The sequence below is a fragment of the Sorex araneus genome, chromosome 5, assembly GCF_027595985.1.
Source record: "Sorex araneus isolate mSorAra2 chromosome 5, mSorAra2.pri, whole genome shotgun sequence".
NCBI classification, from domain to species: Eukaryota; Metazoa; Chordata; class Mammalia; order Eulipotyphla; family Soricidae; genus Sorex; species Sorex araneus.
Window position 1 is genome coordinate 118500011 of NC_073306.1, and position 25405 is coordinate 118525415.

Consider the following 25405-nt stretch of genomic DNA (forward strand, 5'->3'; position numbering starts at 1 on the left):
TAATGTTTAAGTTCACCATCTTATTTTATTTTTCATTTACTTCATTTTCTCTTTCCTATTTTCTTTTCCTTCTTGTTTATGCATTATTTTTACTATTCCTTTCCTCTCTGTTAGTTTGTTGGTTACATACTTAGCTACTATTTCTTTTCTTTTTTGGTTTTTGAGTCACACCTAGCAATGCTCAAGGTTACTCTTGGCTCTGCACGCAGAAATCATTCCTGGTGGTGCTCAGGGGACCACATGGGATGCCGGGGATCAAACCTGGGTTGACCGCATGCAAGCTAAGTGCCCTACCTGCTGTACTATGGCTCAAGCTCCCACTTAGATGTTATTTCTTTTTGTGGTTAACCTCAGATAATGACATACTTCCATAACTATAATATCAATTACTTTCAATATTCTTAATTGACAATATAAGAAAATTTTAACCTTTTATTCCACATATATTTTATTTGGTTGCTGGATTTAGGGCCATACCCTGTTGTGCTCAGGGCCTATTCCTGGCTCTGTGCTCAGGGATCACTCCTGTTAGGGCATGGGGAACCATATTCAGTGCCAGGTATCAAACCTCAGTCATCGGTGTGCAAGGCAAGTTCCTGACATACTATACTATCTCTCCAACCCCATCCACATATATATTATGGGTGGGGCCCCACGCCTGGCAGTTTTCAGTTTACTCCTGGCTCTTCACTCATTGATCATTTCTAGTGGACTGAGGGACCATTGTGCTGGTAAGGATCAAACCCTGGCTGACCATGTGTGTAACACAAGAACCCTAACCACTGTACTATCTACTATCTCTTCAGGCCCTCCACACACACACACACACACACACACACACACACACACACACACACACACACATATATTTTGTTTGTTTGTTTGTTTGGTTTTGGTTTTGGGTCACACCGGGCGATGCACAGGGGTTACTCCTGACTCTGCACTCAGGAAGTACTCCTGGCAGTGCTCAGGGGACCATATGGGATGCTGGGAATTGAACCCGGATTGGCCGCGTGCAAGGCAAATGCCCTACCCATGGTGCTATTGCCCCAGCCCCTCCACATATATTTTAAGACCCAAAAGACACATTGGTTTTATACACAGTCAATATTAATATAGATTTGCCCATATATTTACCTTTCTCGTTTTTATTTATTCCTTCCTAGGGCGTTTGCCTTGCACGCGGCCAACCCGGATTCGATTCCTCCATCCTTCTCAAAAAGCCTGGCAACCTACCAAGAGTATCCCGCCTGCATGGCAGAGCCTGGCAAGCTACCCATGGCATATTCGTTATGCCAAAAACAGTAACAGTCCCACAATGGAGACATTACTGGTGCCCGCTTGAGCAAATCCATGAGCAATGGGGACAGGACGACAGTGCTACAGTGCTTGCTATGAGCCAACTACTCTTCCAAAATGGTGCTGTTGTTTTCTCCATTTTGTAGATGAGGAAACTGAGGTTCAGGTGGCTGAGTGCCAAGAACTAGTAAGACTAGTAAGAGCAAATCGATGAACAACCGAATAACAGTGCTACAGTGCTACATTTATTCCTTCTTATAGTTTTTCTGTTTTGATTAAACAATGAACAATATTCATAAAAAATTATAGAAGTTTATTGGGGATGGGGAAATAGCTCAAAATACAAGGCAGAGACCAACCTCCCCACCAAAAAAAAAAAAAAAAGAAAATAAACACCCAACTATAGTTTCAGCCAGTTTGCCTTCCTTCTTTCTTTCCTTCTTCCCTCCCTCCTTCCCTTCCTCCCTCCCTCCCTCCCTCCTTTCCCTACTTGTACATTCACTGGTGTAGGGAGGGCATGAGTGCTGAGGAACAGACCCAGGCTCACCCATGCAAGGCATATGCCCTACCGCTTGAATCACATCCCTAGCCAAGATGTGACCATTTTTTTTCCTTTTTTTTTTTGAGGGGGGAGGGTGTCACTCTGGTGATGCTCAGGAGTTACTTCTGGCTCTGCAATCAGGAACTACTCCTAGCAGTGCTCAGGGAACCATACAGGATGCCAGGGTTAGGACCCAGGACAGCTGTGTTCAGGGTAAACATCCTACCCACTGTACAATCACTCCGGCCCTTAGATGTGACCATTTTTTTCTGGAAAAATAGTTCTATCCGGTTTCTGGCAATTAGAAAGGAGTTTTATCACCTCAATTCAGGTAGGAATTTAGCTAACTAGAAGCTAGAGATCATTCCCACCACCGCCATCACCCCCCTTCTCAACATAGACGAGGCACAGGCCTGTGCTGGGATCACTGTGCCTGCTCTTTCTATACTGTCAGTGTAAAGGACACAGCCTGTGGTGAGCACACGAGCCCAAAAGCCGGAGTTCGTTTCTGTAAGACCAATCTGTGCAATGCAGCACTGCTGTCAGTAGAACTCTTCAGCAGATTCGGGGGAGCCAGGCTGCTTGGAGGGCGGATGCTCAGGCCCTTGGCTCCTCGCCCCAGGAGACTGCCCAGAGCTCCCCCTCACTCCTTGGCTTCAGGTCCGCCAGCATGTTACTTCTCTGCCTCAGCCCTTGCGACTCACAAACTGGAAAATGCTTGGAAATGGAACCAACTCAGACTCTGTCACTGGCCCTTGGCCCCTCTAGGCCTGGATAGCTCGGTACTTTCCAAGGCCTTCAAATAAATCTTTTCTGTACTTATTTATTTATTTTTTTTTTGCAGTTGCTCAAGTCATGGGGTTTGTTCTGCTTCAGTTCAAAACTGAAGGCTAGGGCATGAGTTGGCTTCTGCAAGCCTATACATGTAACACAAGAGAACCTCTTTCCAAGCTGGCCACAGGCATAAAAGTAGCAAATGTTGTTGTAAAATTCACTGGCAAGACTTTTTAATGAGGATAAACTAGCATGGTAGGCACAAACAAACAAACAAACAAAAGAAAAACAACAAGCCTTTGCAGTCATAGTCAGCTTTAAAACCAGATTCTACCTGAGACCTTCATGTCCTCAGCTATGCGTAAGAAGAATGATCTAGGTTCAGGAAAGTAACAAAACGGCTGAGCACTTGCTTTGCAGGTAGGAGGCCTGGGTCCCACCCCCTCTCCACAAGGTATGCCCAGTACCAAGTGGCCCCTCTGCCCAGAGCAGGAAGCAGCCCTTGAGCATCACCAGGAATCGTCCCCAAACCCCAAATAAAACAAAACAAAAAGAGGAGAAACCTATTTTACAACAGTCTGGACAAAACTGAGCAGTAATGTGAAAAACACTAACACAATGCCTAGCATACAGAAAACTTGACTAACACAATGCTAGCATAGAACAAACTTCATTACATTAGGGATCTGAGAGAAGTCTTTGTTTTGTTTCTTTTAAACAGGGGCATCAGTTTTGCCTTTCAAAGTTCAATAAGATTAAGCTGTTACAACTCCTGACTAATGGATTCTTTTTTGCACTTACCTTTGTAAGTAGTAACTTGATACTTATATTACCAATGGCCCGGTTCCCAAGTGTTTTGATTCAGATGCTAGAAAGACCCTAAAAAAGGTCTCAGAAATAACAAGAAATCCTTCTCAAAAAGCCTATCAGCAAATAGATTGGTTTGCACAATGAACTCCCATGTCCATAGCAGTTGGCATAATCCATATTATGCACTTAATACAATCTGCCTTTATTCCATATCTTCAACCTGGGTGACCGCTCCCAGTCAGAGTAAACTAGGAAGTGACAAGCTCCTAATTTGATCAGAACTCGGCTACTGTGCTTTAACCTGTTATTCCTAAATGCCTTTTTCTCTCCTGGGTAAATATTCCCTCCCCTCTATAGCTAGTTCCTTCCTTCCTTCCCTCCTTCCTTCCCTCCCTCCCTCCTTCCTTCCTTCCCTCCTTCCTTCCTTCCTTCCTTCCTTCCTTCCTTCCTTCCTTCCTTCCTTCCTTCCTTCCTTCCTTCCTCCTTCCCCCTCCCTTCCTCTCTCTCCCTCCCTTCCTCCCACCTCCCTCCCCCCTCCCCCTTCCCTTCCCTTCCTCCCTCCCTTCTTCTCTCTCTCTCTCTCTTTCTGGGCCACAATTGTCTGTATCAGGGCTTATTCCTGGGTAAATATTCCCTTCCCTCTAGCACATTCCTTCTTTTCTTTTCCTTTCTTTTCCTTTCCTTTCCTTTTTCTTTTCTCCCCTCCCTTCCCCTCCCTCCCTCCCTCCCTTCCTTCCTGGGTCACAATTGGCTGTATCAGGGCTTATTCCTTGGTAAATATTCCCTCCCCTCTATAGCACATACCTTCTTTTTCTTTTTTCTTTTCTTTTCTTTCCTTTTCTCTCTCCCTCCCTCCCTCTCTCCCTTCCTTTTTGGCCACAATTGGCTGTATCAGGGCTTACTCCTGGCTCTGTACTCAGGAACTATTCTGGAGGTGCAGGAGTTTACAGTGTAGAACCATAAGCAATGCTGGGGAGAGACAAGCCAACTGTGTGCAAGGCAAATAGCTGCCTCCTGTACGATCTGTCTGGCCCTATAACACCTTCTTAACTTTCCCTAAGAATAAGGTGATTGGAGAGTGGAACTCGAGGGTACCAGCGCATTCCAGAAGGTTTTCCTAAGTCTGTGACCAGGCCACCCTCTCTAAGGGGCTTGATGGTCTGCTTCCAAGTTGGATTTTTTGGCTGTCAGTTTAGGATCAGTTTCTTATCCCAAAGGGTTGTGCATAAGATTGTCATAACACAGCTTCCCCTGCAGCAAGTGGCCCAAGAGAGCGCCTCTATGACAGGAACTGCAGCATCTTTTATAAGCAGATCTGTTGACAGACCGTCAATTCTGCTATATTCCAAGGGTTACCCGAGCCAGCCCCACCACACTGTGAGAAGAGAAAGAATAGGTCAACCCCATCAGGTGGGCACTCCAGGGACATCTTGGAGGCTGGTACCGCACTAAGTGATCACACCCGTCTCGTGTTTTCAAGTATCATCTATAGGCTGACAGAACTCTGTTGTGCTTTTTTGGTTGTGGTTTGTTTTTTTTTCTTTGGGTGGGGGGAGGTTAGGGATGGTGGTGGCAGAGACTAGACCCACCCACATCCACTGGTGCTCAGGGCATACTCTGGGCTCTGGACTCAGGGGTCAATTCTGGCAGGGCTCAAGGGACCATACAGTCAGCACTGCTGTACTATCTCTCTAAAACTATATAAATAAAAGTATTCGAAACTAACCTAGTTTTAATCTTATTTTGTTAATAGGGGGCTTTCAAGGAGAACCCAGGGGGCCCCTTCCAGTCATTCTCAGCCAAGCAGGAAGGCTGGCAGCTCAATGAGACACTGCAGGTGCTGTGTTGCTTTGGGCCTGTGGCACCAGGCCTTCCCGGAACACCTGGGCCATGCTTAGCCTCAGGAGCTGACCGGACCCATGTGGTACTGTGCAGTAACAAAGTCAGTTATATGCAAGGCCCACACTTTAACCCCCATACTCTCTCTTTTGGAGGAAGGACTGGAGTGACAGCACAGCGGGTAGGGCATTTGCCTTACACGTGGCTGACCCAGGTTCGATTCCTCCCTCCCTCTCAAAGAGCCTAGCAAGCTACTGAGAGTATCCCACCCGCACGGCAGAGCCTGGCAAGCTACCCGTGGCATATTTGGCATATTCAATATGCCAAAAACAGTAACAACAAGTCTCACAATGGAGACATTACTGGTGCCCACTCGAGGAAATCAATGAGCAACGGGACAATAGTGCTACAGTGCTACTCTCTCTAGCTCTTATTTTGTAATTTTGTTTTATTATATTTTTTTTGGGGGGGTCACACCTGGCGATGCACAGGGGTTACTCCTGACTCATGCACTCAGGAATTACTCCTGGCGGTACTCAGGGGACCATATGGGATGCTGGGAATTGAACCTGGGTCGGCTGTGTGCAAGGCAAACACCCTACCCGCTGTGCTATTGCTCCAGCCCCTTATTCTGTAATTTTATAGATGGTCCCCCAGAGGTACTCAAGGGCTAGATAGTCACTCCTAGAAATTTTATACCAGCGGTGCAGGCTTGATGGTAGAACCCAATTTTATACTTCCAGTTTGGACCTCTTTCTTTGAGTTTCATATTTGTATAGCCAATTGCCTTAACAATGCCACCTGAATATTTAAAAAAATTAAAATTTATTTTCAAAAGTGCTTTACACTTAACAGGGCAAAATCTGAACTTTTATCCCCAATCCATCAAAACCTGCTCCTCCCTCAGTATACCTCATCTTGCTGAACATACCCCACCATTCTGCTGAGGATCAAACCTGATATCCTTGGGTCCTCTCTTGCCTTCACGTCTCACATCAAATCTATGAGCAAGACTACCTTTAAAATGTAACTTAGAACCAGAGTGAGAGTACAGCAAATAGGACATTTTCCTTGTATGTGGCCAACCCAGGTTCAATTCCCAGCACCCCATATGGTCCCTCAACTCTACCAGGAGCCTGGGTGCAGAGAGACAGAAGTAAGCCCTGAGTGCAGCTGGGCGTGGTTCAAAACAAAACAAAACAAAACAAAACAAAACAAAAGTAACTTGGCAGGGGAAGAGTTCAAAGGGCTGGAGCATAGACTCTGCATGTAGGAGCCCTGGATTCAGTCCTCAACATTTTATGGTCTCTTGAGCATTGCTGGGAGTAGCCCCCCAAGTTCTATAGTGTCTCTACCTCTATATCCCCACCCACCCACCCCCAAGTTTTAGATATACAACTAGGGCGAAGTTATATAGCTCAGTTGTAAAGTTCATGCCTTCCATATATAAGAACTGGATTCAATACCATATACACACAAAAACCCAAAATACTAAAATACAGACCAGAAGGCCAAAGAGATAGCTCTATTGGCTGGGCACATGCTTTGCACACAGGAAGTCTGGGTTTGACCCTGGGCACTGCATGGTCCTTGAACCACCAGGAGCAACCCCCAACAGAGCTGGGTATGGACACTGAGCAGTGCTGGGAGTGGTTCCCCAAACAACAAAAGAATCACGTTTTTAAAGAATCTGATAGCTTTTCACCATCTAGGGCTGTTATCACCCTGGCTCCAGGCTACCATCATCCTGCACAGCCTGTTCCTGGAACATCCTGCCCCTTCCCCTGCTTACCTCTTGCCTTGACTCGGAGTCAAGTTCCCCCAAGGCACTGACAGCAGTATTTATTTAATGAAATATAGGTTGCATCCCTCCTCTCCTGGATTATAACAAGCCGCCCCCCACCCCAAAAAATCCACTTGATACTGTGGACCACTGCAGGTCATGAGGGATCTCAAGGTTTTTGGGAGAAAACCTGCTCTAAAAGGTTTTCGCAGAGTAACCTGGGGTGATCAAAACCTAAGATCAAAGGGCCATTCACTGCTAACTTCTTGAAATCCTGGATTGAGCCATATTTCCATATCGGCTAATCTACCTGGAAATCCACCTCTTATCACAGTTGGCCTTACTATAAGACCACTATGATCAAGATTGGCTTAGTTCTTGACTTTAAAAAATATATTGTCCTGGCCTGGGGGCCAGAGAGATAGTACAGTGGGCAGGGAGCTTTCCTTCCATTCCTGGCACCCCCTATGGTTCGCCAAATCTGCCAGAAGCGATTCCTAAATGCAGAGCCAGGAGTAATCCTTGGGCACCACCTGGTGTGCCCTCCTTCTCCTCCCCCCCCCCATAAAAAGAGGTATACTGCCCTAAAGGTTCCTGTGCATAAATAATCTATTCAGGTGAAGCTAAGGAAAAAGACTGAGAAGTGTTGAGGTTTTGTCTCTCTCAAAGGCAAGGACTGAGGAATATGAGAAATAGCTAGGGAAGATAAGCTACGGTTTTCTATTTGATCAGATAATCAATCATAAGAACATGAAGTATCCCTACTGACCTCACCAATTGATCATGACATGATCATATATCAATTGCCAAGACACCTGTCATATGTTCTTCAAATAACAAACTCTAGACATTAAAATAACATTGAGGGACTGGAGTGATAATACAGCAGGTAGGGCACTTGCCCTGCATGTGACCAAGTTGGGTTCAATCCCTGGCATCACATATGGTCCCCCAAGCTCCCCCAGGAGTGAACCCTGTGCACAGAGCCAGGAGTAATCGCTAAGCATCACTGTGCCCCCAGACCTGCCAAATCCCCCTCAGTATATCTAACTGAGGGAAGAGAGGAAGAGAGAGAAGAAAAAGAAAAAACTGAGAAAATATACCCAAATTTCTAAGCAGGACTATTAAAAGTCCTTCATAATCTGGCTCTTAATGTCTCACAACTGACCTCCTCTTATTCATCCTCCTATTTGCTCATTCCCTAACAACACTGGCCATCTTTAGGCAACAAACAAGGGTCATACTCATTCCCAAATTAGGCACATCATATGGTTTGCCTTTCCAATCTGCAGGACCACATGGTCCCCCCAAGCATCACCAGGTGCAGCCCTGAGGCCCCTGGACAACTGTCAGGTGTGGCCCCGCCAAGGGTAATCCCCAATACCACAGGGCCCGAAAAATAATTTTATTTCTGTGATTTCCACTATTATTTTGTTTTTGATGTTTTCAATCTCTTACTCAGAAAAATCTTTATTCCTTGTATTATGCTTACTTGATCTTTTCTCTAGTTTGCTAAAATAGAAACTCAGATCATTAGCTTGCAACCTTTCTTTTGCAAAACAGGAATTTAGCACTATAAACTTCACCCAACTGGTGCTTTCGCACATTTAAATTCCACACATTTAAATAAGTTGTATTTTTGTTTCCATTCAACTAAAAGTATTTTCTGATTTCTTCTTTGATCCACGAATTATATAGGAATGTGTTACTGGCATTAGTTAATTCCATTATAGCCAAAGGATATACTTTGCACGATTTCAATCTTTTTCAACTGATTGAGACTTGTTTAATGGCCCAGAAATGGTCTATCTTAACCATGTTCCATGCATATTTGAAAAGATTATATGTTTTGCCATTGTTAGATGGAATGTATATATAGTATATAAAATATAATTTTATTTTTTTAATGAGGTCAAGTTCTTCAAGTCATCTATATCCTTAGGATATTCTGTCTGCTTGAGCTATTAATTGCCAAGAGGGCAGGCACTGAGATCTATGACTATCATTATGGATTTCTCTATTTCTCCCTGCAGTTCCATCACTATTCATGTATTTTGAAACTGGCAAAGGTGCATAAACATTAGAACTGTTGCATCTTTTTGGTGAACTGACCCCCTTAATCATGAAGTGACTTTCTTTATCCCTGACAATATTCTTTGCTCTGAAATACACATCCTTTTTACTAACTTCTTATGTGTCCCTTTCTCTCAGAAATATAGTACTACAAAGCAAAGGACTGTGTCTTATTTAGTATTCCTTTTTCTAACAGCGTATCACTGTATCACTGTCATTCCATTGTTAATCGATTTACTCAAGTGGGCGCCAGTAATGTCTCCATTCATCCCAGCCCTGAGATTTCAGCAGCCCTGCCTCACTTGTTTTTCCCAACGATTGGAGGCTCTTTTCAGGGTCAGGGGAATGAGACCTGTTATTCTAACAGAGTAGCTAGTAAAAAACTAAGTAGCTTAAAAAAACCCAGCTGTGCTCAGGTCTTACTCCTGGCTCTATGCTCGGGGATCACTCTGGACAGGGCTTGGGGGAACATATGTGATACCGTGGATCAAACCTGGGTCAGCTGCATGCAAGCACTCTACTTGCTGTACTATTACTCTAGGCCTTCTAGCCCTAAATGAGTTTCTTCTTGAGTTTTATGGGTCAGTGTTTTTTTTTTTGAGGGGGAGGGGATTTTCAAGGGATTGGGTCACACCCATCTGTACCCCCAGGGATTACTCCTAACAGGCTCAGGGGACCATATGGAGTGGCAGGGATGGAACCCAGCTAAGCCGCATGCAAGGCAAGTACCTTATCTGCTGTACTATCTCTCTGGTACCTAAAAAATCTTTCATAAAGGAAAGCGAGAAGGAGGGCATGATTGGGATACATAAGCAAATACAGAGCTAGACACTAGGCATAAGTTGTGAAAGGAGCCAGTAATTGCTCAAAGGAGCAACTATCCTGGCAGGTAAAATATACACAACAGCAATTTCAAGAGTATGATAGAAGCCATGATAAGAATATGAAGAAGTTGCCTTGGAAGATAAGAGAGGAGTTTCTGTATCTAGTCTAAGGTGATGCAGGAGCTTTCTGGAGGAGGTAAACATCCAAGTTACTATCTGAATTGTACAGCCGAGCACGAAATGAAGGAAGAGGGGCCCTCTATAGGAGAGCACATGAGCAAAATCACATAAGCAGTATCGGAGATAGTGCTGGGACATAATGAGGGCATGTCTAAACTCTCAGGGAAATCTCAATCTAGAAAACACACTGCTAAAGGTCCACGGCACCCCGAGCCTCAGAGCTCCAAGGCTACTCTTTGATATGCCCACACACATCTGCTCACACTAACTGAATTATATGCTTACTAAGAGTCTCTTAAATTGTTCCTAACCTGTTTCTGCTAGTAGTTCTTGTTATTGCGGTTTGATTAGATAATAATACAAAGATAATGAAATAAGAATGCAAAGAGCAGTTGTTACCTCCATGGGAACCAAGCTGAATGCCTCTGAAAAGCTAGATAGAACATCAACAAAAAACTCCTCTCAAAGTAGGATACTGAAAAATTTGTGGTTTGGGTGACCAGGCGAGGCCCCTGGGGCTTTATACCCACCCTCTAAGGTGTTTGGAATTTATCCTGAAGTTGGTAGTGAACTTTCAAAGCTCCTGAGCAGAAGCAACAGAGACAAAATCAGATTCATATTTCTAAAAAAAAAAGCTCTAAGTAAAGAATAAAGGAGGAGAATGCACAAAGATTCATCAGGAAGCCTTTGCAAGTAACTCAGGCAAGAGCTAGAGGAACCTAAGAATTAGTTCTTTTATTATTCTTTTTAGTTCTTTTTTATTATTTTTGGATCATTCAACAGCGCTCAGGGGCTACTCCAGGCTCAGTTCTGCGAGTCACTCCTTTTGGTGTTGGGGATCAAACCAGCCATTCACATGCAAAGAATAGGCTCTAGTCAGTAGAATTCTTTCCAGAATTCCTGGCTAACTGCTGGGGTTCCGTGTCAGGGACTAAGGGCACAGTGCTGCTCAGGCCCTACAGTGCTGGGATGACCCAGGCCACACACTGGTGTTCAGGGGGGCCTCCAAGGGCCACACTTGGCAGTGCCTGGGGACTTTCAAGGCTGCACAATATTTTTTTGGGGGGGGGGGCGGCAGGGATTGAACCTGGGTTTACAGTATGAAAAGCATCTGTCTTAACCCTATACTATCTCTCAGGTCCCTTTTTTTGTTTTTTCTTTTAATTTTGTTGTTGCTATTGTTGGCGTTTTTTGGGGGAGAGGGACAGGGCAGGGGGCATACCCAGTCGTGTTCAGGGATCACTCCTGGCAGTGCTAAGGGGACCTGTCAAATGGAGTCACGGACTGAACTGGGGTCAGCCATGTGCAAGGCAAGTACCTTAACCCCTGTCTCCGGCCCCCAGACTTTATAATTTTTAGTAACTAATAGCAAAAGTTAAATAGGCTTTTTTAGGTTTTCTAAGAAAGCAACTTTCATAGGAAAGCATGTTCCAAGGAGCCAATTACATGCCAGCTAGCATACAACCTACTCATGGACAGGGAACATCTGTAGTTTATTTTCCATCAAAAATGGTAATCTATACAAAAGTCTCATCTGCTTCCCCAAATTACAATCTTGATCTGGATCATTTCCACTGCAATTGTGAAACCTCCTTATGCAAAGGACATCTCAAAAAGGGCTGTTTCTAAATATAATATTCAAAAATAGATGTTTTCAAATGTTTGTACAGAAACAGAGGTTAAGCTTTGGCATCTGTGACTGTGAACTACTCTTAGTATCCAGGAAAGAAAACAAGGGCACTTACTTCATGAAACACTGCTCCAGAATACGGAGACACTCCCAAGTCCAGCAGCGAGAGGCCTTCGACCACTGGAAAGGAAGACGTCCAAGATCACATTCAGTCCACAGGCAAATGCAGAGAAAGCAAAGAGCGAGAACTCCGCACAAGAAGAGTTTCTGTTTCTCTAAGCCCACCCGCATCCCTGGCAGGGGCTCGGGTCATGATTCGAACATCCCACAGGAAGGGAACTTTGTTCCATGCAGTGCTACTTTCTCCTCAGAGGGCAGGGGGCAGTACAACTTACTTTGGAGAAGGGTTTTTCATTTCGTTTGTTTGCTTTTTGTCTGGGGACCATAACGGGCAGTATTCAGGGTTTACTCCTGCCTCTGCACTCACGGATCACTGCTGGCAAGGAATCACATGGGGTGCTGAGGATCGAACCGAATTGGCTGGGTGAAAGGCAAGCACCTTACCTGCTGTGCTATTCAATCCACAATGACATTTTTTTTTTTTTTTTTTTTTTTGCTTTTTGGGTCACACCCAGCGATGCTCAGGGGTTACTCCTGGCTTTGCACTCAGGAATTACTCCTGGCGGTGCTTGGGGGACCATATGGGATGCCGGGGATCGAACCCGGGTCGGCCGCGTGCAAGGCAAACGCCCTACCCGCTGTGCTATCGCTCCGGCCCCACAATGACATTTTCTTAAGTGAAAAGCAGGTCATGACACAGCAGGTCAAAGTAGTGAATTTTTCCTAGCAGTACTCGGAGGACCATAGGCATTGCTGGAGATGGAACGGGGATCAGCCACACATAGGTAAATTCCTTAACCTCTAAGCTATCTCTCTGGACTCTGAATTTCATAGTTCCACATTTAACTTTAAATATTTTTAAAAATCTGTTCATTTAATTATTTTAAAGAAATAGTATTTTTGATGAGAACTGGATCAAAATTAACAGAAACACTGAATAAAAATAAACACACGGTATTAGCGATCATCTCTGGATATTAAGAATATTGAGGCCAGGGGCTGGAGCAATAGCACAGTGGGTAGGGCGTTTGCCTTGCACTCGGCTGACCCGGGTTCGATTCCCAGCATCCCATATGGTCCCCTCAGCACCGCCAGGAGTGATTCCTGAGTGCAGAGCCAGGAGTCAGCCCTGAGCATCGCTGGGTGTGACCCAAAAAGCAAAAAAAAAAGAATACTGAGGCCAGGGGCCAGAGAGATAGCACAGCAGGAAGGGGGTAGGGCACTTGTTCCTTGCAGGTGTCCAACCTGGGTTCAATCCCCAGAATCCTATATGGTCCCTGAGTCCTGCGAGGAATGATTCCTGAGTGCAGAGGCAGGTGTAACTCCTGAGCATTACTTGGTGTGACCCCAAAGCAAAAAACAAACAGAAATACAGAAAATAATTTATCTTATCATTTCTTCATTTTCTAAATCTTTAGCAATGAACATGTATGGTTTAGCTGTTAAAAAAAAAATGAAAGAAAACTGATTCTGAAAGAATGACACCTGAAAAATAAAAGCATCACAAGAAAATTTATGTATGAACTTAGAAAATCTCTCAGAAATAAGGGCCAGAGCGATAGTACACCAGATAGGGAGTTTTGCCTTTCATGTGGCCAACCCAAGTTCTATCCCTGGCACTCTATAGGGTCCCCAGGCACCACCAGAAGCAATTCCAGAGTGCAGAGCCAGGAGTAAGCCCTGAAGACCACCGGGTGTGGCCCAAAAACCAAATGAAAAAAAAAATCTTTCAGAAATATACTAAGAAACTGATAATGATGATTGCCTCATCCTAGCATCAACCTCATGTAAAAGTATTTACTTATGTTTTTAGCAAAGTAAAATAGCTTTATAGGAAAATATAAGTTGAAAGAGAGACATATTCAAAAGATAGTGCGGGCTTCTCCAGAGGGGAAAGAGAACTTCAGGTGTCCCGTAAAGTAAAAGAAAGGAATCACACATCTAAGATTGAGATGTAGGCAACCCCCCAAGTGGGACGTGTGCCATGTAAGATGATTTAAAAGTTGGGGTTGGAGAGACAGCACAGCAGGTAGAGTGCTTGTCTTTGCATTCAGCCACCCCGAGTTCGGCCTTGGCACATGGCATACCTCCAGGAGTAAGTCCTGGATATAGAACCAGGAGTAAGCCCTGAGCACTGGCGGGCATGGCCCCTCCCCCCAAAAAAACCCCAAAACTTTAAAGTAGTTTAAAGTAGGGGCCCAAGGTATAGTAAGTGTACAAGGTATAGTACACTTGCCTTGCATGTAGCATTCCCGGGCTCAATCTCAAGCAACACACAGTCTCCCAAACCTTGAAAGAAGTCATCCCTGGGCACATAGCCGGGAGTAAGCACAGTTGTGTGTGGCCCCAAATTTTTTTAACTAAAAAACATTTTTTAGAATTAAGTAACAGAATTATTTAAAAGTAAATAAACAGAAATCAGTAGTGATATAGTACAGTGGGTAGGGCACTTGTCTTGCAAGAGGCTGACCCAGGTTTAATCCCCAGTACCCCTTATGGTGCCCCATGCCTCCCAGCAGTGATCCCTGAGCACCATCAAGGGTGACCCAAAAATAAAAACAAAATAAACACGAGTATTGACTATAACCATCTCTAACATTCAAACCACGAAACAGGGTCCTTATAGGAGAGTTCTATTAGCTTGTCTTTTGATCATATAGCCATTTGGATTTTCGAGGTTTTATTCATTAATTTTTCTGGATGAAGGTTTGGGCCAGACCTGTTGGTACTCAGGGGCTATTCCCAGCTGGTTGAGGGAGCCACTCCCTGCGGTGCTGAGGGACCATGCAGAGCTGACCAGATGCAAAGCACCTTCACCCCAGTTCTGTCTTTCTGGCCATGCACTTTGAATTTATGTGACTGATCTGCTTATTCAAAAACAAATATATCAAACAAAATCAAAGCTACAGTCTGTCCTCCAAAATAACATAATTGGAGCCAAAGAAACAGTCCAGCAGTTCAAGTGCTTGCCTTGCATTGGCTGACCATGGTTCAATCCCCAACACCACATATGGTCCCCTAAGTACTATCAAGTGTGACCACTGAGCAGAGTAGGGAGCAGGCCCGCCTTTCCCTTGCCCCAGCACCAGGTGTGGCCCAACATCCCTCCCCCAATGACATATGTGTAATGACTGGGACATCAACCTGGTTTTAAACTTTGTAGATTCATCCTAGAAAAAAACCTAATCAGTTACACAATTCATGGAATCTATAAAAGTAAGACAAAGCCTGTTGTTACTCAAGATGGCTGTAACAGGTCCTCTTACTAAAGACAGCAAGAAACTTCCCTCACGGGGCCCATAAAGAGACGCGGTGTAACCCAATATTAAATGCTTCACTAACACCTTTGCTGGAGGCCCAAGGTGAGTCATTGGTCACTTTATACAGCCATCTCATTCTTAGCCAAAGGCATCCTACCACAGAGCAGTAAATGGGATGTGCAGAAACCCTGTAAATACTGTCCAGGAATATCACTCACCACTGGGTTGACCCAGGCGAGATTCTTGGTTATGCAGGTAGAGGAACAAGCTACACATTTTAGATGACTGACTAAAATGTCATTTCTTTCAGGTATGATTTTGCTAGGTACTGTATGTACACTATGTTAACGTTCTCTTGGCAAGTGCCTGATTTTGCTATCCTGATGTTAAGTATGACTTTATATATTACTTACTAGGTAATTGATCTGGGGGAAGAGACATAAGAAAATATTGATAAGTAAAATACAACAAAAATAGTGGTATCCTATCTTTGGATGCAGCTGCCAACTTGCTAGAAATATAAAGAACACAAGAACGAGTTAAACATGCTAAATCATGAATAAGCAAGAAAATCTAAACTGAGCTAGAGCAATAGTACAGCAGGTAGGGAGTTTGCTTGCATGCAGCCGACCTAGGTTTGATGAGGAACCATGTGATCCCATACGGTCCCTAGAGCAGCACTAGGAGTAATTCCTGAGTGTAGAGCCAGGAGTAGCCCCTAAGCATTGCTTGAGTGTGACCCCCCAAAAAAGTTTAAAAAAAAGTCTTAAACTATGGAAGCCTCCAGAGGCCAAATGGCCTTCAACAACAACAAAAAAAAAATGCAAAAGGAAAGGAAAAGAAAGGGATGGATGGAAACCTAAAGAATAAAGGGGGGTTGGGCTGGAGAGATAGCACAGCGGGTAGGGCGTTTGCCTTGCACGCGGCCGACCCAGGTTCGATTCCCAGCATCCCATATGGTCCCCCAAGCACTGCCAGAAGTAATTCCTGAGTGCAGAGCCAGGAGTAACCCCTGAGCATTGCTGGGTGTGACCCAAAAAGCAAAAAAATAAATAAATATAAATAAAAATAAAGGAGGGGTCAAGAGATAGTACAGCAGGTAAGGTGTCTGCCTTGCATGGGGATGACCTGGGTCCAACCCCTGGTACCATATATAGTCCTCTGAGCCCCGCAAGAAGTGATCCCTGAGCACAGAGCATTGGAGTAAACCTGGAGCACTGTCAGGTGTGACCCAAAACTCAAAAACAAACAAACAATAAAAGATTAAGGAGCACATAACATAATAAATATTTTTGTTTTTGGGGGGAGGCACATACAGCTGTGCTGGAAACTACCCCCAGCACAACGCTTGAGGGGGATCATGTGGTGCCAGGGATTGGACCTTAGGCTCCCACAAGCAAAGCATATACTCTGACACTTGGAGCTATCTCCCCAGACACAAAGCTGTGGTTCTTGAGTTACACAATGGTCATAAAATTGTTTCTTCTAATAATTCATCATGTAAGAAAGACACGGCTGTATGCAGCTTACTAATTCTGTATTCTATCTAACAGCAGCAGGTTTTAAAGTAGCAGTGCAGGGCCGGAACAATAGTACAGCAGGTAGGGCATTTGCCTTGCACGCAGCTGACCTGAGTTCTAATCCCCGGCATCCCATATGGTCCCGCCAAGTACCGCCAGGAGTAACCCCTGAACATCACTGGATGTTCAAAAGCAAACAAAATAAATAAAAGCAAAGTAAATAAATAAATAAATAAAAATAAAGTAGCAGTGAAGAAGTGTTCCTCCTGACAAGACCCTCACAGATGCATTAGAGATTTTTTTTATTGTTTTTCTGTTTTGGGGGCCACACCCCAAAACATTGTGCTGGTGGGGGAAGGGGTGAGGGGGAGAGGAGGAGTGTCTACTCCTGGCTCTGTACTCAAGTGCCACTTCTGGCAGTGCTCGTGGGGCGATCATGCAGTGCTGTAGATCAAATCTGGGCTTCTTGCATGCAATGTATGGGCTCAGCCCCTGAGTTTTTTCTCCAGCCCTGGAGGCAGGCTTCCAAACCAACATCAATAGCTTGTGTTCTACCTCATACTCAATAAAATTTCAAATCTTTAGGTGTCAAAGACAAATAGGCATTTTCTGTCTGGAGATTCACCTGCATCTCAATAATCTCTTTTTAACACATAACTCTCTCTCTCTCTCTCTCTCTCTCTCTCTCTCTCTCTCTCTCTCTGTGTGTGTGTGTGTGTGTGTGTGTGTGTCTCTCTCTCTGTCCATACTTCTTTAAAAAAAAAAAACTTTTTTTTAAGGCAAGGAGAACAGTACTCTTTTTTTTTTTTTTCAAATGTCTTGGTGATTTTATTTGAAATTTATTTTACATAAGTGAATACAGCTATGATTCTATTCAACAGATTCTGATTGAGCCTCTCTCTTCTTACTCTTCCTAGTAAGATTTGTAGGCACAGATTTTATACTAATTCATTCTTGCTTGAAATGTTGAACCTATTCAAGAAGGGTTTGCTTCTCTGGGAAAAAGATGGTGACTTGGTTCCTGGCCCATGATTCAAACTGGGAGAACAGTACTCTTACATTATTAAAAAAAAAAAAGGCAAGGAGATACCAAAATAGGTTCCACTATTACTCCTGATGATGACTCCTACACAAGATGAGATGAAACAAACTCTGTTGAAATAGTCGTGCCTAAAAATTGCTAACTATTCATATAAAAAATACTGTTATCTATGTGACATTGGGCAACAGGAAAGCTCCTTATATTTCAATTTTCTAAAGCTGTAAAAGTATAGATTTTATCATTTATAGAGCACTGATACCACTATTTACAGCTTAGGGTCATTTAGCTTAATCATGCCTCACATACTTAAACTTCCTGGCATGTAGAAAGCACTGCATCAATGTTCATTATTATTCTTTTTATTAGACTGAGAAGCACATGTCAGCATTTTATCAAGCATACTTCCCCCTCTTCTGGTACCAGCACCTCTAGTTTTCCTATGGACACTGTCCTTCTATGGTCTGGGAAGCTGTCCATGCTAAAGAGTTAGTGACAGATACATGATTTAGACTGATCACAGTAACTGGATAAGAATTAGCATGTTAGGAGCCAGGGAGACAATTCTGAGGGCTGGAAGGCCTACCTAGCATGCACAAAGCCGTGGCTTGGATCCCGGACAACCCAGGGCCTCCCAAGCATCACAGGGTATAGCCCTGTGGCCCCACATACTGCTCGGAAGGCCCCCTAAGAAAACCCAAAAAACAAAGAATTGGGATATGATCCAAGGAAGTTCAATGTGACTCAATTCCAAGGTTTTTGTTATGCTCGCTTGAGAACCGTCACTTCCTGTGATACTGAGAGGATGTAAGTCAGAAACTCTGAGTAGCCAATCTTGTAGCTACCTGGGGTGCATCTTCCTGAATGAAGTGAAAATCAAAAAGGAAAAAGAACTCGTCCCGGGTCAGGATGGCAGCTGTGCAGCAGCAAGCACCAGGGGGACGGCAGCTCACAGTGCTCTGAACAGATGATGGGGGCCACAAAATTCCTCTGTGAGTGAACGTGGGTGTCCCTTAGGTATTCTGGTTCAGGGAGCGCACCATGGAGCACGGGCCCAGAGTGGGACGAGTGAGGATGGTGGCAGCACGACCACCCGCTGGCATGCTATGGGTGGCGGCAGAGTTTTATGGGATCTGAACAGGGCTCTTTAGGCCTGACTCGGCACCACAACGAAGCGTGGGTATTGAGGTACTGAAGTTGAGGAGGTGCCCAGGTGATCTGCAGCCAATGGGGTGGCCTTGCTGCCATTTCCTCCCGGGACCAGTCCATGCTACCCACAGCAAATTATGGAGGAAAACCTCCCTGAGTGCAACTGTGCGGAGACCAAAGATGGAAACGTGTGCCCCCTGGTCAGGTTCTGCTGGTCTGGTAGCTGTAAGCCCACCCAGAGTACCCAAGCCACGTACTGTAGCAGCCCTGGACCTGGTCCCTGCGGATCCACTGCTGCTGTTGCTACTAGGGACCAGGAGGTGTGGCAGTGACAGCAGGTCACTAGACCAGCAGGGCGAGGGTATCAGCAGCCTGACGATGCCCTCGGGCTTATGGCCACTCTAAGATCACTGCTGTTGGAGACCAAACTCCAACAACTCAGAACCAAGTTTCTGGAGAAATTAAATCACCAATAGTTAAGTATGTGGGAGCCACACCCACAAAAAACCTTCAGCTCAGTCATACAAGCTCATTTATCAGCCATGCTGCAAAGTCCCATAAATAAATCTTGAAAGAGATCAGAAGCCACAATTAATCTCAGACCCGCACAGGCTGTACAAGTGGGGTACACAGGGGAGGGCAGGTGTGCCAGTGCCTGACCAAGCAGAGAGCCCCCAGCAGCTGCTTGCTCCCACAATCCAAAATCGCTGCCATGCTCCCAGCCAGACTCCACTGCCTTGGGACTGCCGTCACCAAGACATTACTCTGCTGAGAATTCGGGTATGTGGGTTTTGTGACTGAAATCTTCAGGCACTCTTGGATATCGGGATGGGCTACCTCCCCCCACCTCTCTGCATCTCCAGAAGTCCTGGCAATCACATCCACAACCCGAACCTGTCACCCAATTGCAAACCATAATGCACAAAAGGAGAGAGAGAGGGAGAGAGAGAGGGAGAGAGAGATGGGGGGGGAGAGAGAGAGAGAAAGAGAGAGAGAGAGAGAGAAACAATAAGAAGAAAGGTGCTGTCACAGAGGCAGGGGGGAGGGGGAGGAAACGGGAGACATTGGTGGTGGGGAAATGTACACTGGTGGAGGGATGAGTGAAACCCAATCATGAAAAGCTTTGTGATGGTCTATTTCAAGGTGATTCAATTTTAAAAAATAAAATAAAATAATTAGTCCTGATGAGATCACTGAGTCTCTGAACCCAACAGACTTGAAGAATATGTGAAAAGAACTGTCATTAGAGGACAGAGGTCACACAATGAGTGTAGAAGCAAATTTCTGTTGTTGTTGCTGAAATTCTAGAGCTTTTGTTCTAAATCACCACACTCCTTGCCTCATCTTTGGATCCTTTACCCGAGCTATAATAAAAACTGCTTAACTTCTCTCAATGTTTTCTCGTTCATAAAAGAAGGAAAACAACACCATCTCATATTGACTAACTGGATGATACAATGAGGCTGTGCTTATATGAAGCTTATGAGTCTGACATATAGTATTTTCAGAAACCTTAGCTCTAATTGTCCAAACCACAGCCATTCCTTCATTACCCCAAATGTCTACAGACTAACATCAACATCTGAGCACTGAAAAGTTCAAGGACATGAAGGAGACTTCTAGTCACTGGTAATGATCCTTTTCTTAATCTGGGTGCTGGCGAGCCCATGAACTGCCTCTGGAGTCATATAAGCTCATTAACCAGACATGATCCAGAGCTTCATAAGTAAATCTCTAAAGAGATCAGCAAGCTGCAAGAGACACCTCCAGATCCCGCACCGGGCTGAGTCTCACATCTGGAGCACCCCGGAGGGGGGCAGATGAGCCTTCCACCCATCCAAAACAGAGCCCCAGCAGCCAAAAACCTCTAGAACCTAATCGCTGCCATGCTCAGGGCCGGACTCCACAGGCTTGGAAGAGCCTCATCCAGGAATGAGCTGTTGAAAAACTCAGGTATGTGGGTTTTGTGACTGAAATCTCCAGGCTCTCAAGGAGTCAGGGATGGGCAACCTCCCCACATCCTCCTATTCTTCTGGAAGCCTAGCAATCATGCCCATGAACTGCCTCTGGCACCATAACACTGTAGCACTGTTGCATTGCTGTCCCGTTGTTCATCGATTTGCTCGAGCGGGCACCAGTAATGTCTTCATTATGACACTTGTTACTGTTTTTGGCATATCTGGCACCATGGAGGGTCATAAACCAGTCATGATTTAGAAACTCATAAATATATCTCAAAAGAGATCAGCAAGATGCAGAGATGTTTCCCGACCCCAAAGTCACCATCCACTTAAAAATTTAACGCCAGCTGTATCACCCCATCCAAATTTTAGAATTCTTGAAGCAACACCTCATACTCTACACCACTGATATAGCAGAAGTAGCACACCACATTGGATGCGATGTAAAGTAAAAAGCAACCAATCTCGATTAAAAAAATTAACACACAAGGCTTAACCTGTAACAACACATTAGTGATCTCTTATACAGCGTGAGATATAACAATCTTCACACGCTTTCTTCTAAGGAAATCTTTTTTGATCATTTTTAGCAAATTAATTATAACAAGCAATACAAAATAAATCATTTAGAGCCTGCTCTTGGGGCAGGCTTTGGTTGTGGTGGGGAAAATTGGAAATAACAGTGGTGGGGAGGTATAATGTTGGTGGGATTGGTATAATATTGAATGTAATAAATTATAGTGAACAACTTTATAAAAATAGAAAATTTTTAAAATCTGGGTGCTGGCTGATTGAATATACAAGGTTTGTTTAAAAAAAAATAAGCAAGCTAGGGCTGGGGTGGTCAGACATATGCTTCGCATACACAGAAACCTGAGTCTGAACCCTGACACCAATGTACCACCATGCCCAAGTAATCCTACATCTTTGGGCCCTGCTATTTAAACTCCAGTTGGCAGTTGGCTGAGGGTCCCTAGAAATGGTCCTCAGAACCCCTGAGCACTGCCCGGGATGTAACCCCCCAAATAATTTTTTTAATTCATTGAGCTTTACACAATTATATGTGCACTGCGCATATGTTGCATTTCAGTTAAAAGGTTCATGGGGACCCAAGTGATAGTACAGCAGGTCAGGCACTTGCCTAGCACATGACTGACCGGGTTCCATCCCTGGCATCCTATATGGTCCCTGGAGCACTGCCAGGAATAATTCTTGCATGCAGAGCCAGGAGTCAGACCTGAGCACCATCAGGTATGGCCCAAGCCTCCCCCCTCCAAAACAACACAAACAAACAGGTTTAAATAAAATCTTAAACCTCCAACTGGAGAGCGTATAGGCACTAAGGCACCTGCCCTGTATCCTGGGGTAAGAACCTGTGTTTAGATTCCCAAGGTCACTGCTGAGCATATAACCAGAAATAGCCCTGAGCACTGCAGAGAAAGGATGTGACCCAAAAGCCCACCACCCTGACCCCAACCGTCAAAAACAAACAAAAATTTTTCAAGCTTCGTTCCAAACCTAATCAGACATTTACTCCCTTACTTTACACATTTGATGTCCTCCAACATTTCTTGGTCCTGTTTACCTTCTGCTACCTGGAACTCCTTTCTCTCAAATCTCCCTTTTAAACAATTTTATTTTTTTGCTTTTTGGGTCACACCCAGCGATGCTCAGGGGTTACTCCTGGCTTTGCACTCAGGAATTACTCCTGGCGGTGCTTGGGGGACCATATGGGATGCCGGGGATCGAACCCGGGTCGGCCGCGTGCAAGGCAAACGCCCTACCCGCTGTGCTATCGCTCCGGCCCCTCTCAAATCTCCCTTTGCAAACGCTACATCCTGCAATAGTTCAAAGTCCTCATCCTTAGGAAAATGGAAAAGGAGTTAACAGTTTCTCCAGGGGCAGAAATCCAAGGGAAAAAACCTAGATGTGCACAAGGAACACCTATCTCATAAATGATAATAACTATGTGTCTCTCCCCATAGACCAAATTCCAGTTTCACTGTAAGCGCTTGTACAAAACAAAGTTTGGGAGGTGACTCCAAGGGCTGGAGTGCACACTTTGCATGCTGGAGGCCAGAGTTCCATCGCAGGCACGCGGGGCATCATCTCCTGAGCACCAAGCAAGCACCTCACAGGGCATTGTGAGGCGTGACATCACCACCCCCGCCAAAAAAATAAATAAATAAAATAATAATAATAATAACAACAACAACGCAATTTTAATATCAAAGTTTGAGGATTTAAAAAAAAAATAAGAAGAAAAGTTACTGTGCAAGTCCCAGAACGAGAAAGAAGTTCTCTCTCTCTCTCTCTCTCTCTCTCTCTCTCTCTCTCTCTCTCTCTCTCTCTCCTCTCTCCCCTCTCTTCTCTCTCTCTCTCTCTCTCTCTCTCTCTCTCTCTCCCTCTCTCCCTCTCCCTCTCCCTCTCCCTCTCCCTCTCCCACCCTCCCTCCCTTCCTCCCTTCCTCCCTCCCTCCCTCCCTCCCTCTCCCCTCACGGGGGATTAGTCCCCTCATTCGGACCCCCGTCCCGCACCACTTCACCCCGCAAGGGACTCCCCCACTGCCATCACGCCTCCAAGCCCAATTCCCCCCCGCAGATCCCACCCCGCCGGGTCCCCAGCCTCCCCGCAGACCCGCTCCGGGCCCGGAGCGAGACACACCCCCTCGGCTTCCCAGCCCCCGGGAGCGCGGGCGGCCGCCGGCAGCCCCGCCCTCGGCGCCGTCCTCCCGCCCCCTCGGGGAAGCCCGGGAGCCGGTCAGTTCCCCTCGAACGCGGAGCTGGCGAACGCTGCCCCCGCCTCCCATTCAGAGGCCAGGGGTGCGCGGGCAGGCCCAGGCCGCCTCCCCGAGCCGGCGGCCTCACCTCTTTTCCAGGAGCTGAGCGGGGACACCACCTCCACCCGTTCGGAGATGAACTCGGCCAGACTGGAGCGGAACAACGCCGCCCGCACGGTCACGGCCACCACCAGCACCAGCGCTAAGGGAGCCGCCATGTTAGCTGGGGCGGCGCGCGGGCGGTGGCGGGAGGCGGGGCGGAAGAGCCTCGGCGCGCCCTGCCGCCGCCGCCTCAGTGCTGGCCCCGGCGGCCGCACCGGGGGACTACAACTCCCAGGGAGCCTTGCGGCGAGACGGGCCCGCACCGCGGCCAGCGGAGCGTCTCAACCTTTTCGCTATAGGTTTTGCCTCGCCTCTTTCGGCAGCAGGTGAATTGCAAAATCACTCTGGCACAAGTTTGTGTTAATGAAGCGCCGGCGAAAGCAGTTACCTTGCTCGGGTTGTGAGCAAGGTGGGATTGTTTTTTTTTTCTTTTTAGCCACAACCTGCGTGGGAAGGATGAATGCTACTCGGGTTCAGCAAGTCCAGGGCTTGCTCCTGGCAATACAGGGGTATCTGGCGAGGCCAGGATCCCCGGGGCTCCCTCGCTCCAGCCTTTTGAGCCAGACAGAGAGGTTTTGTTTTTGTGGTGCTGAGTTCTGAACCCAGGTCGAATGCGCTTTATCATTTACCCAGATCGCTCTCATTTACCCTGAGAGAGGTATAAAGTGTTGTAACTTTCTTCTGTGTACATGTTTTTAAATATTAAAAATGGGAGACCTGAGAGATGGTTTGTGGGATTATGGCGCATTCCTTGCATGCAGATGATCGGATCGGGGAGTTTCTCTCCCCCAGCACCGCCAGGAGCGACCGCCCCTCCCCCACCGGATGTGGCCCCCAAAACAAGCAAGAACAACAAATCTCTTACCTGGGAAAATTGCTAACTGTGGCTTGTACAGGCTCGCTAGAGACAATTAGGAATGCTTAGATATTTTGCCAGATGCTTTGAACAGCCATTATCAAAAATTAAATGATATATACTTGTCTATTCAAAACAAGGCAATAGTCAAAATTCTTCATTTCCTATTTATTTTACCACTCGTCACATATGTGCTTTTGAAATTATTAACGATTATATTAGTATTTCAAATATTGTATAAAGGTGTCCTTCTGTGGTTCTCTCCCCAAATGTGTTTTCAGTTATGGTAGCTGGGTAGTTAATCGCAGTGAGAGTGAAACATACCTCAGGAATCAGCAAACTCTGCCTGTTTGGAGAGTCTGTTTATAAGCATTTAGCACCTCAGCACATATAAAAAAGGTACTTATGGGGAATACTTAAATGATTTTCTAATAGTTTTAAATTAATTTACTAGGAAATTTAGATTTGTGAATAAAGTGAAACAAGTTGCATCATCAAAAATAACTCAATGGAAGCAAGTTAGATAACATTGGATAAGCAGTCAAGGAAGTTTCTGAGAAGTAGAATTTGAACTGAGACCACAGAATGGGAAACTAACCGGTGCTTCCAAACCTGAGGGAACAGACTTAAATCCAGAAACACTGTGTGTTTGAGAAAGGAAGCAAAAACAGGCCAGATGGAGAAAGAAGTAGAAGGTGTGTGTAGAAAGCAGATTGGAGTCAATCAGATAAGGACCTTTGTGCCATGGCTGAGAATTTGATTTTATTCAAAATGGAATTGATGTATCACTGGAATTTTATTTTGTTGTTGGTTTTTTTGTTTTGTTTGGGGCCCACATCCAGCTCAGTGCTCAGAGTCACTCCTGG

At 45.4% G+C, this 25405-nt stretch overlaps 1 protein-coding gene across 1 annotated transcript in view; it reads right to left on the minus strand.

The window, feature by feature from the left end:
* Nucleotides 1-23885, minus strand: part of PIGU (phosphatidylinositol glycan anchor biosynthesis class U) — a 97783-nt gene extending 73898 nt beyond the window's left edge. Inside the window, exons 1-2 of the mRNA XM_004612552.2 lie at nt 23670-23885; nt 11869-11933 (exon numbers count right to left, since the gene is read on the minus strand). Coding sequence (XP_004612609.2) covers nt 11869-11933; nt 23670-23799 — 195 coding nt within the window. The 5' untranslated portion in view covers nt 23800-23885. The remainder of the gene's footprint in view (nt 1-11868; nt 11934-23669) is intronic.
* Nucleotides 23886-25405: the final 1520 nt, after the last annotated feature.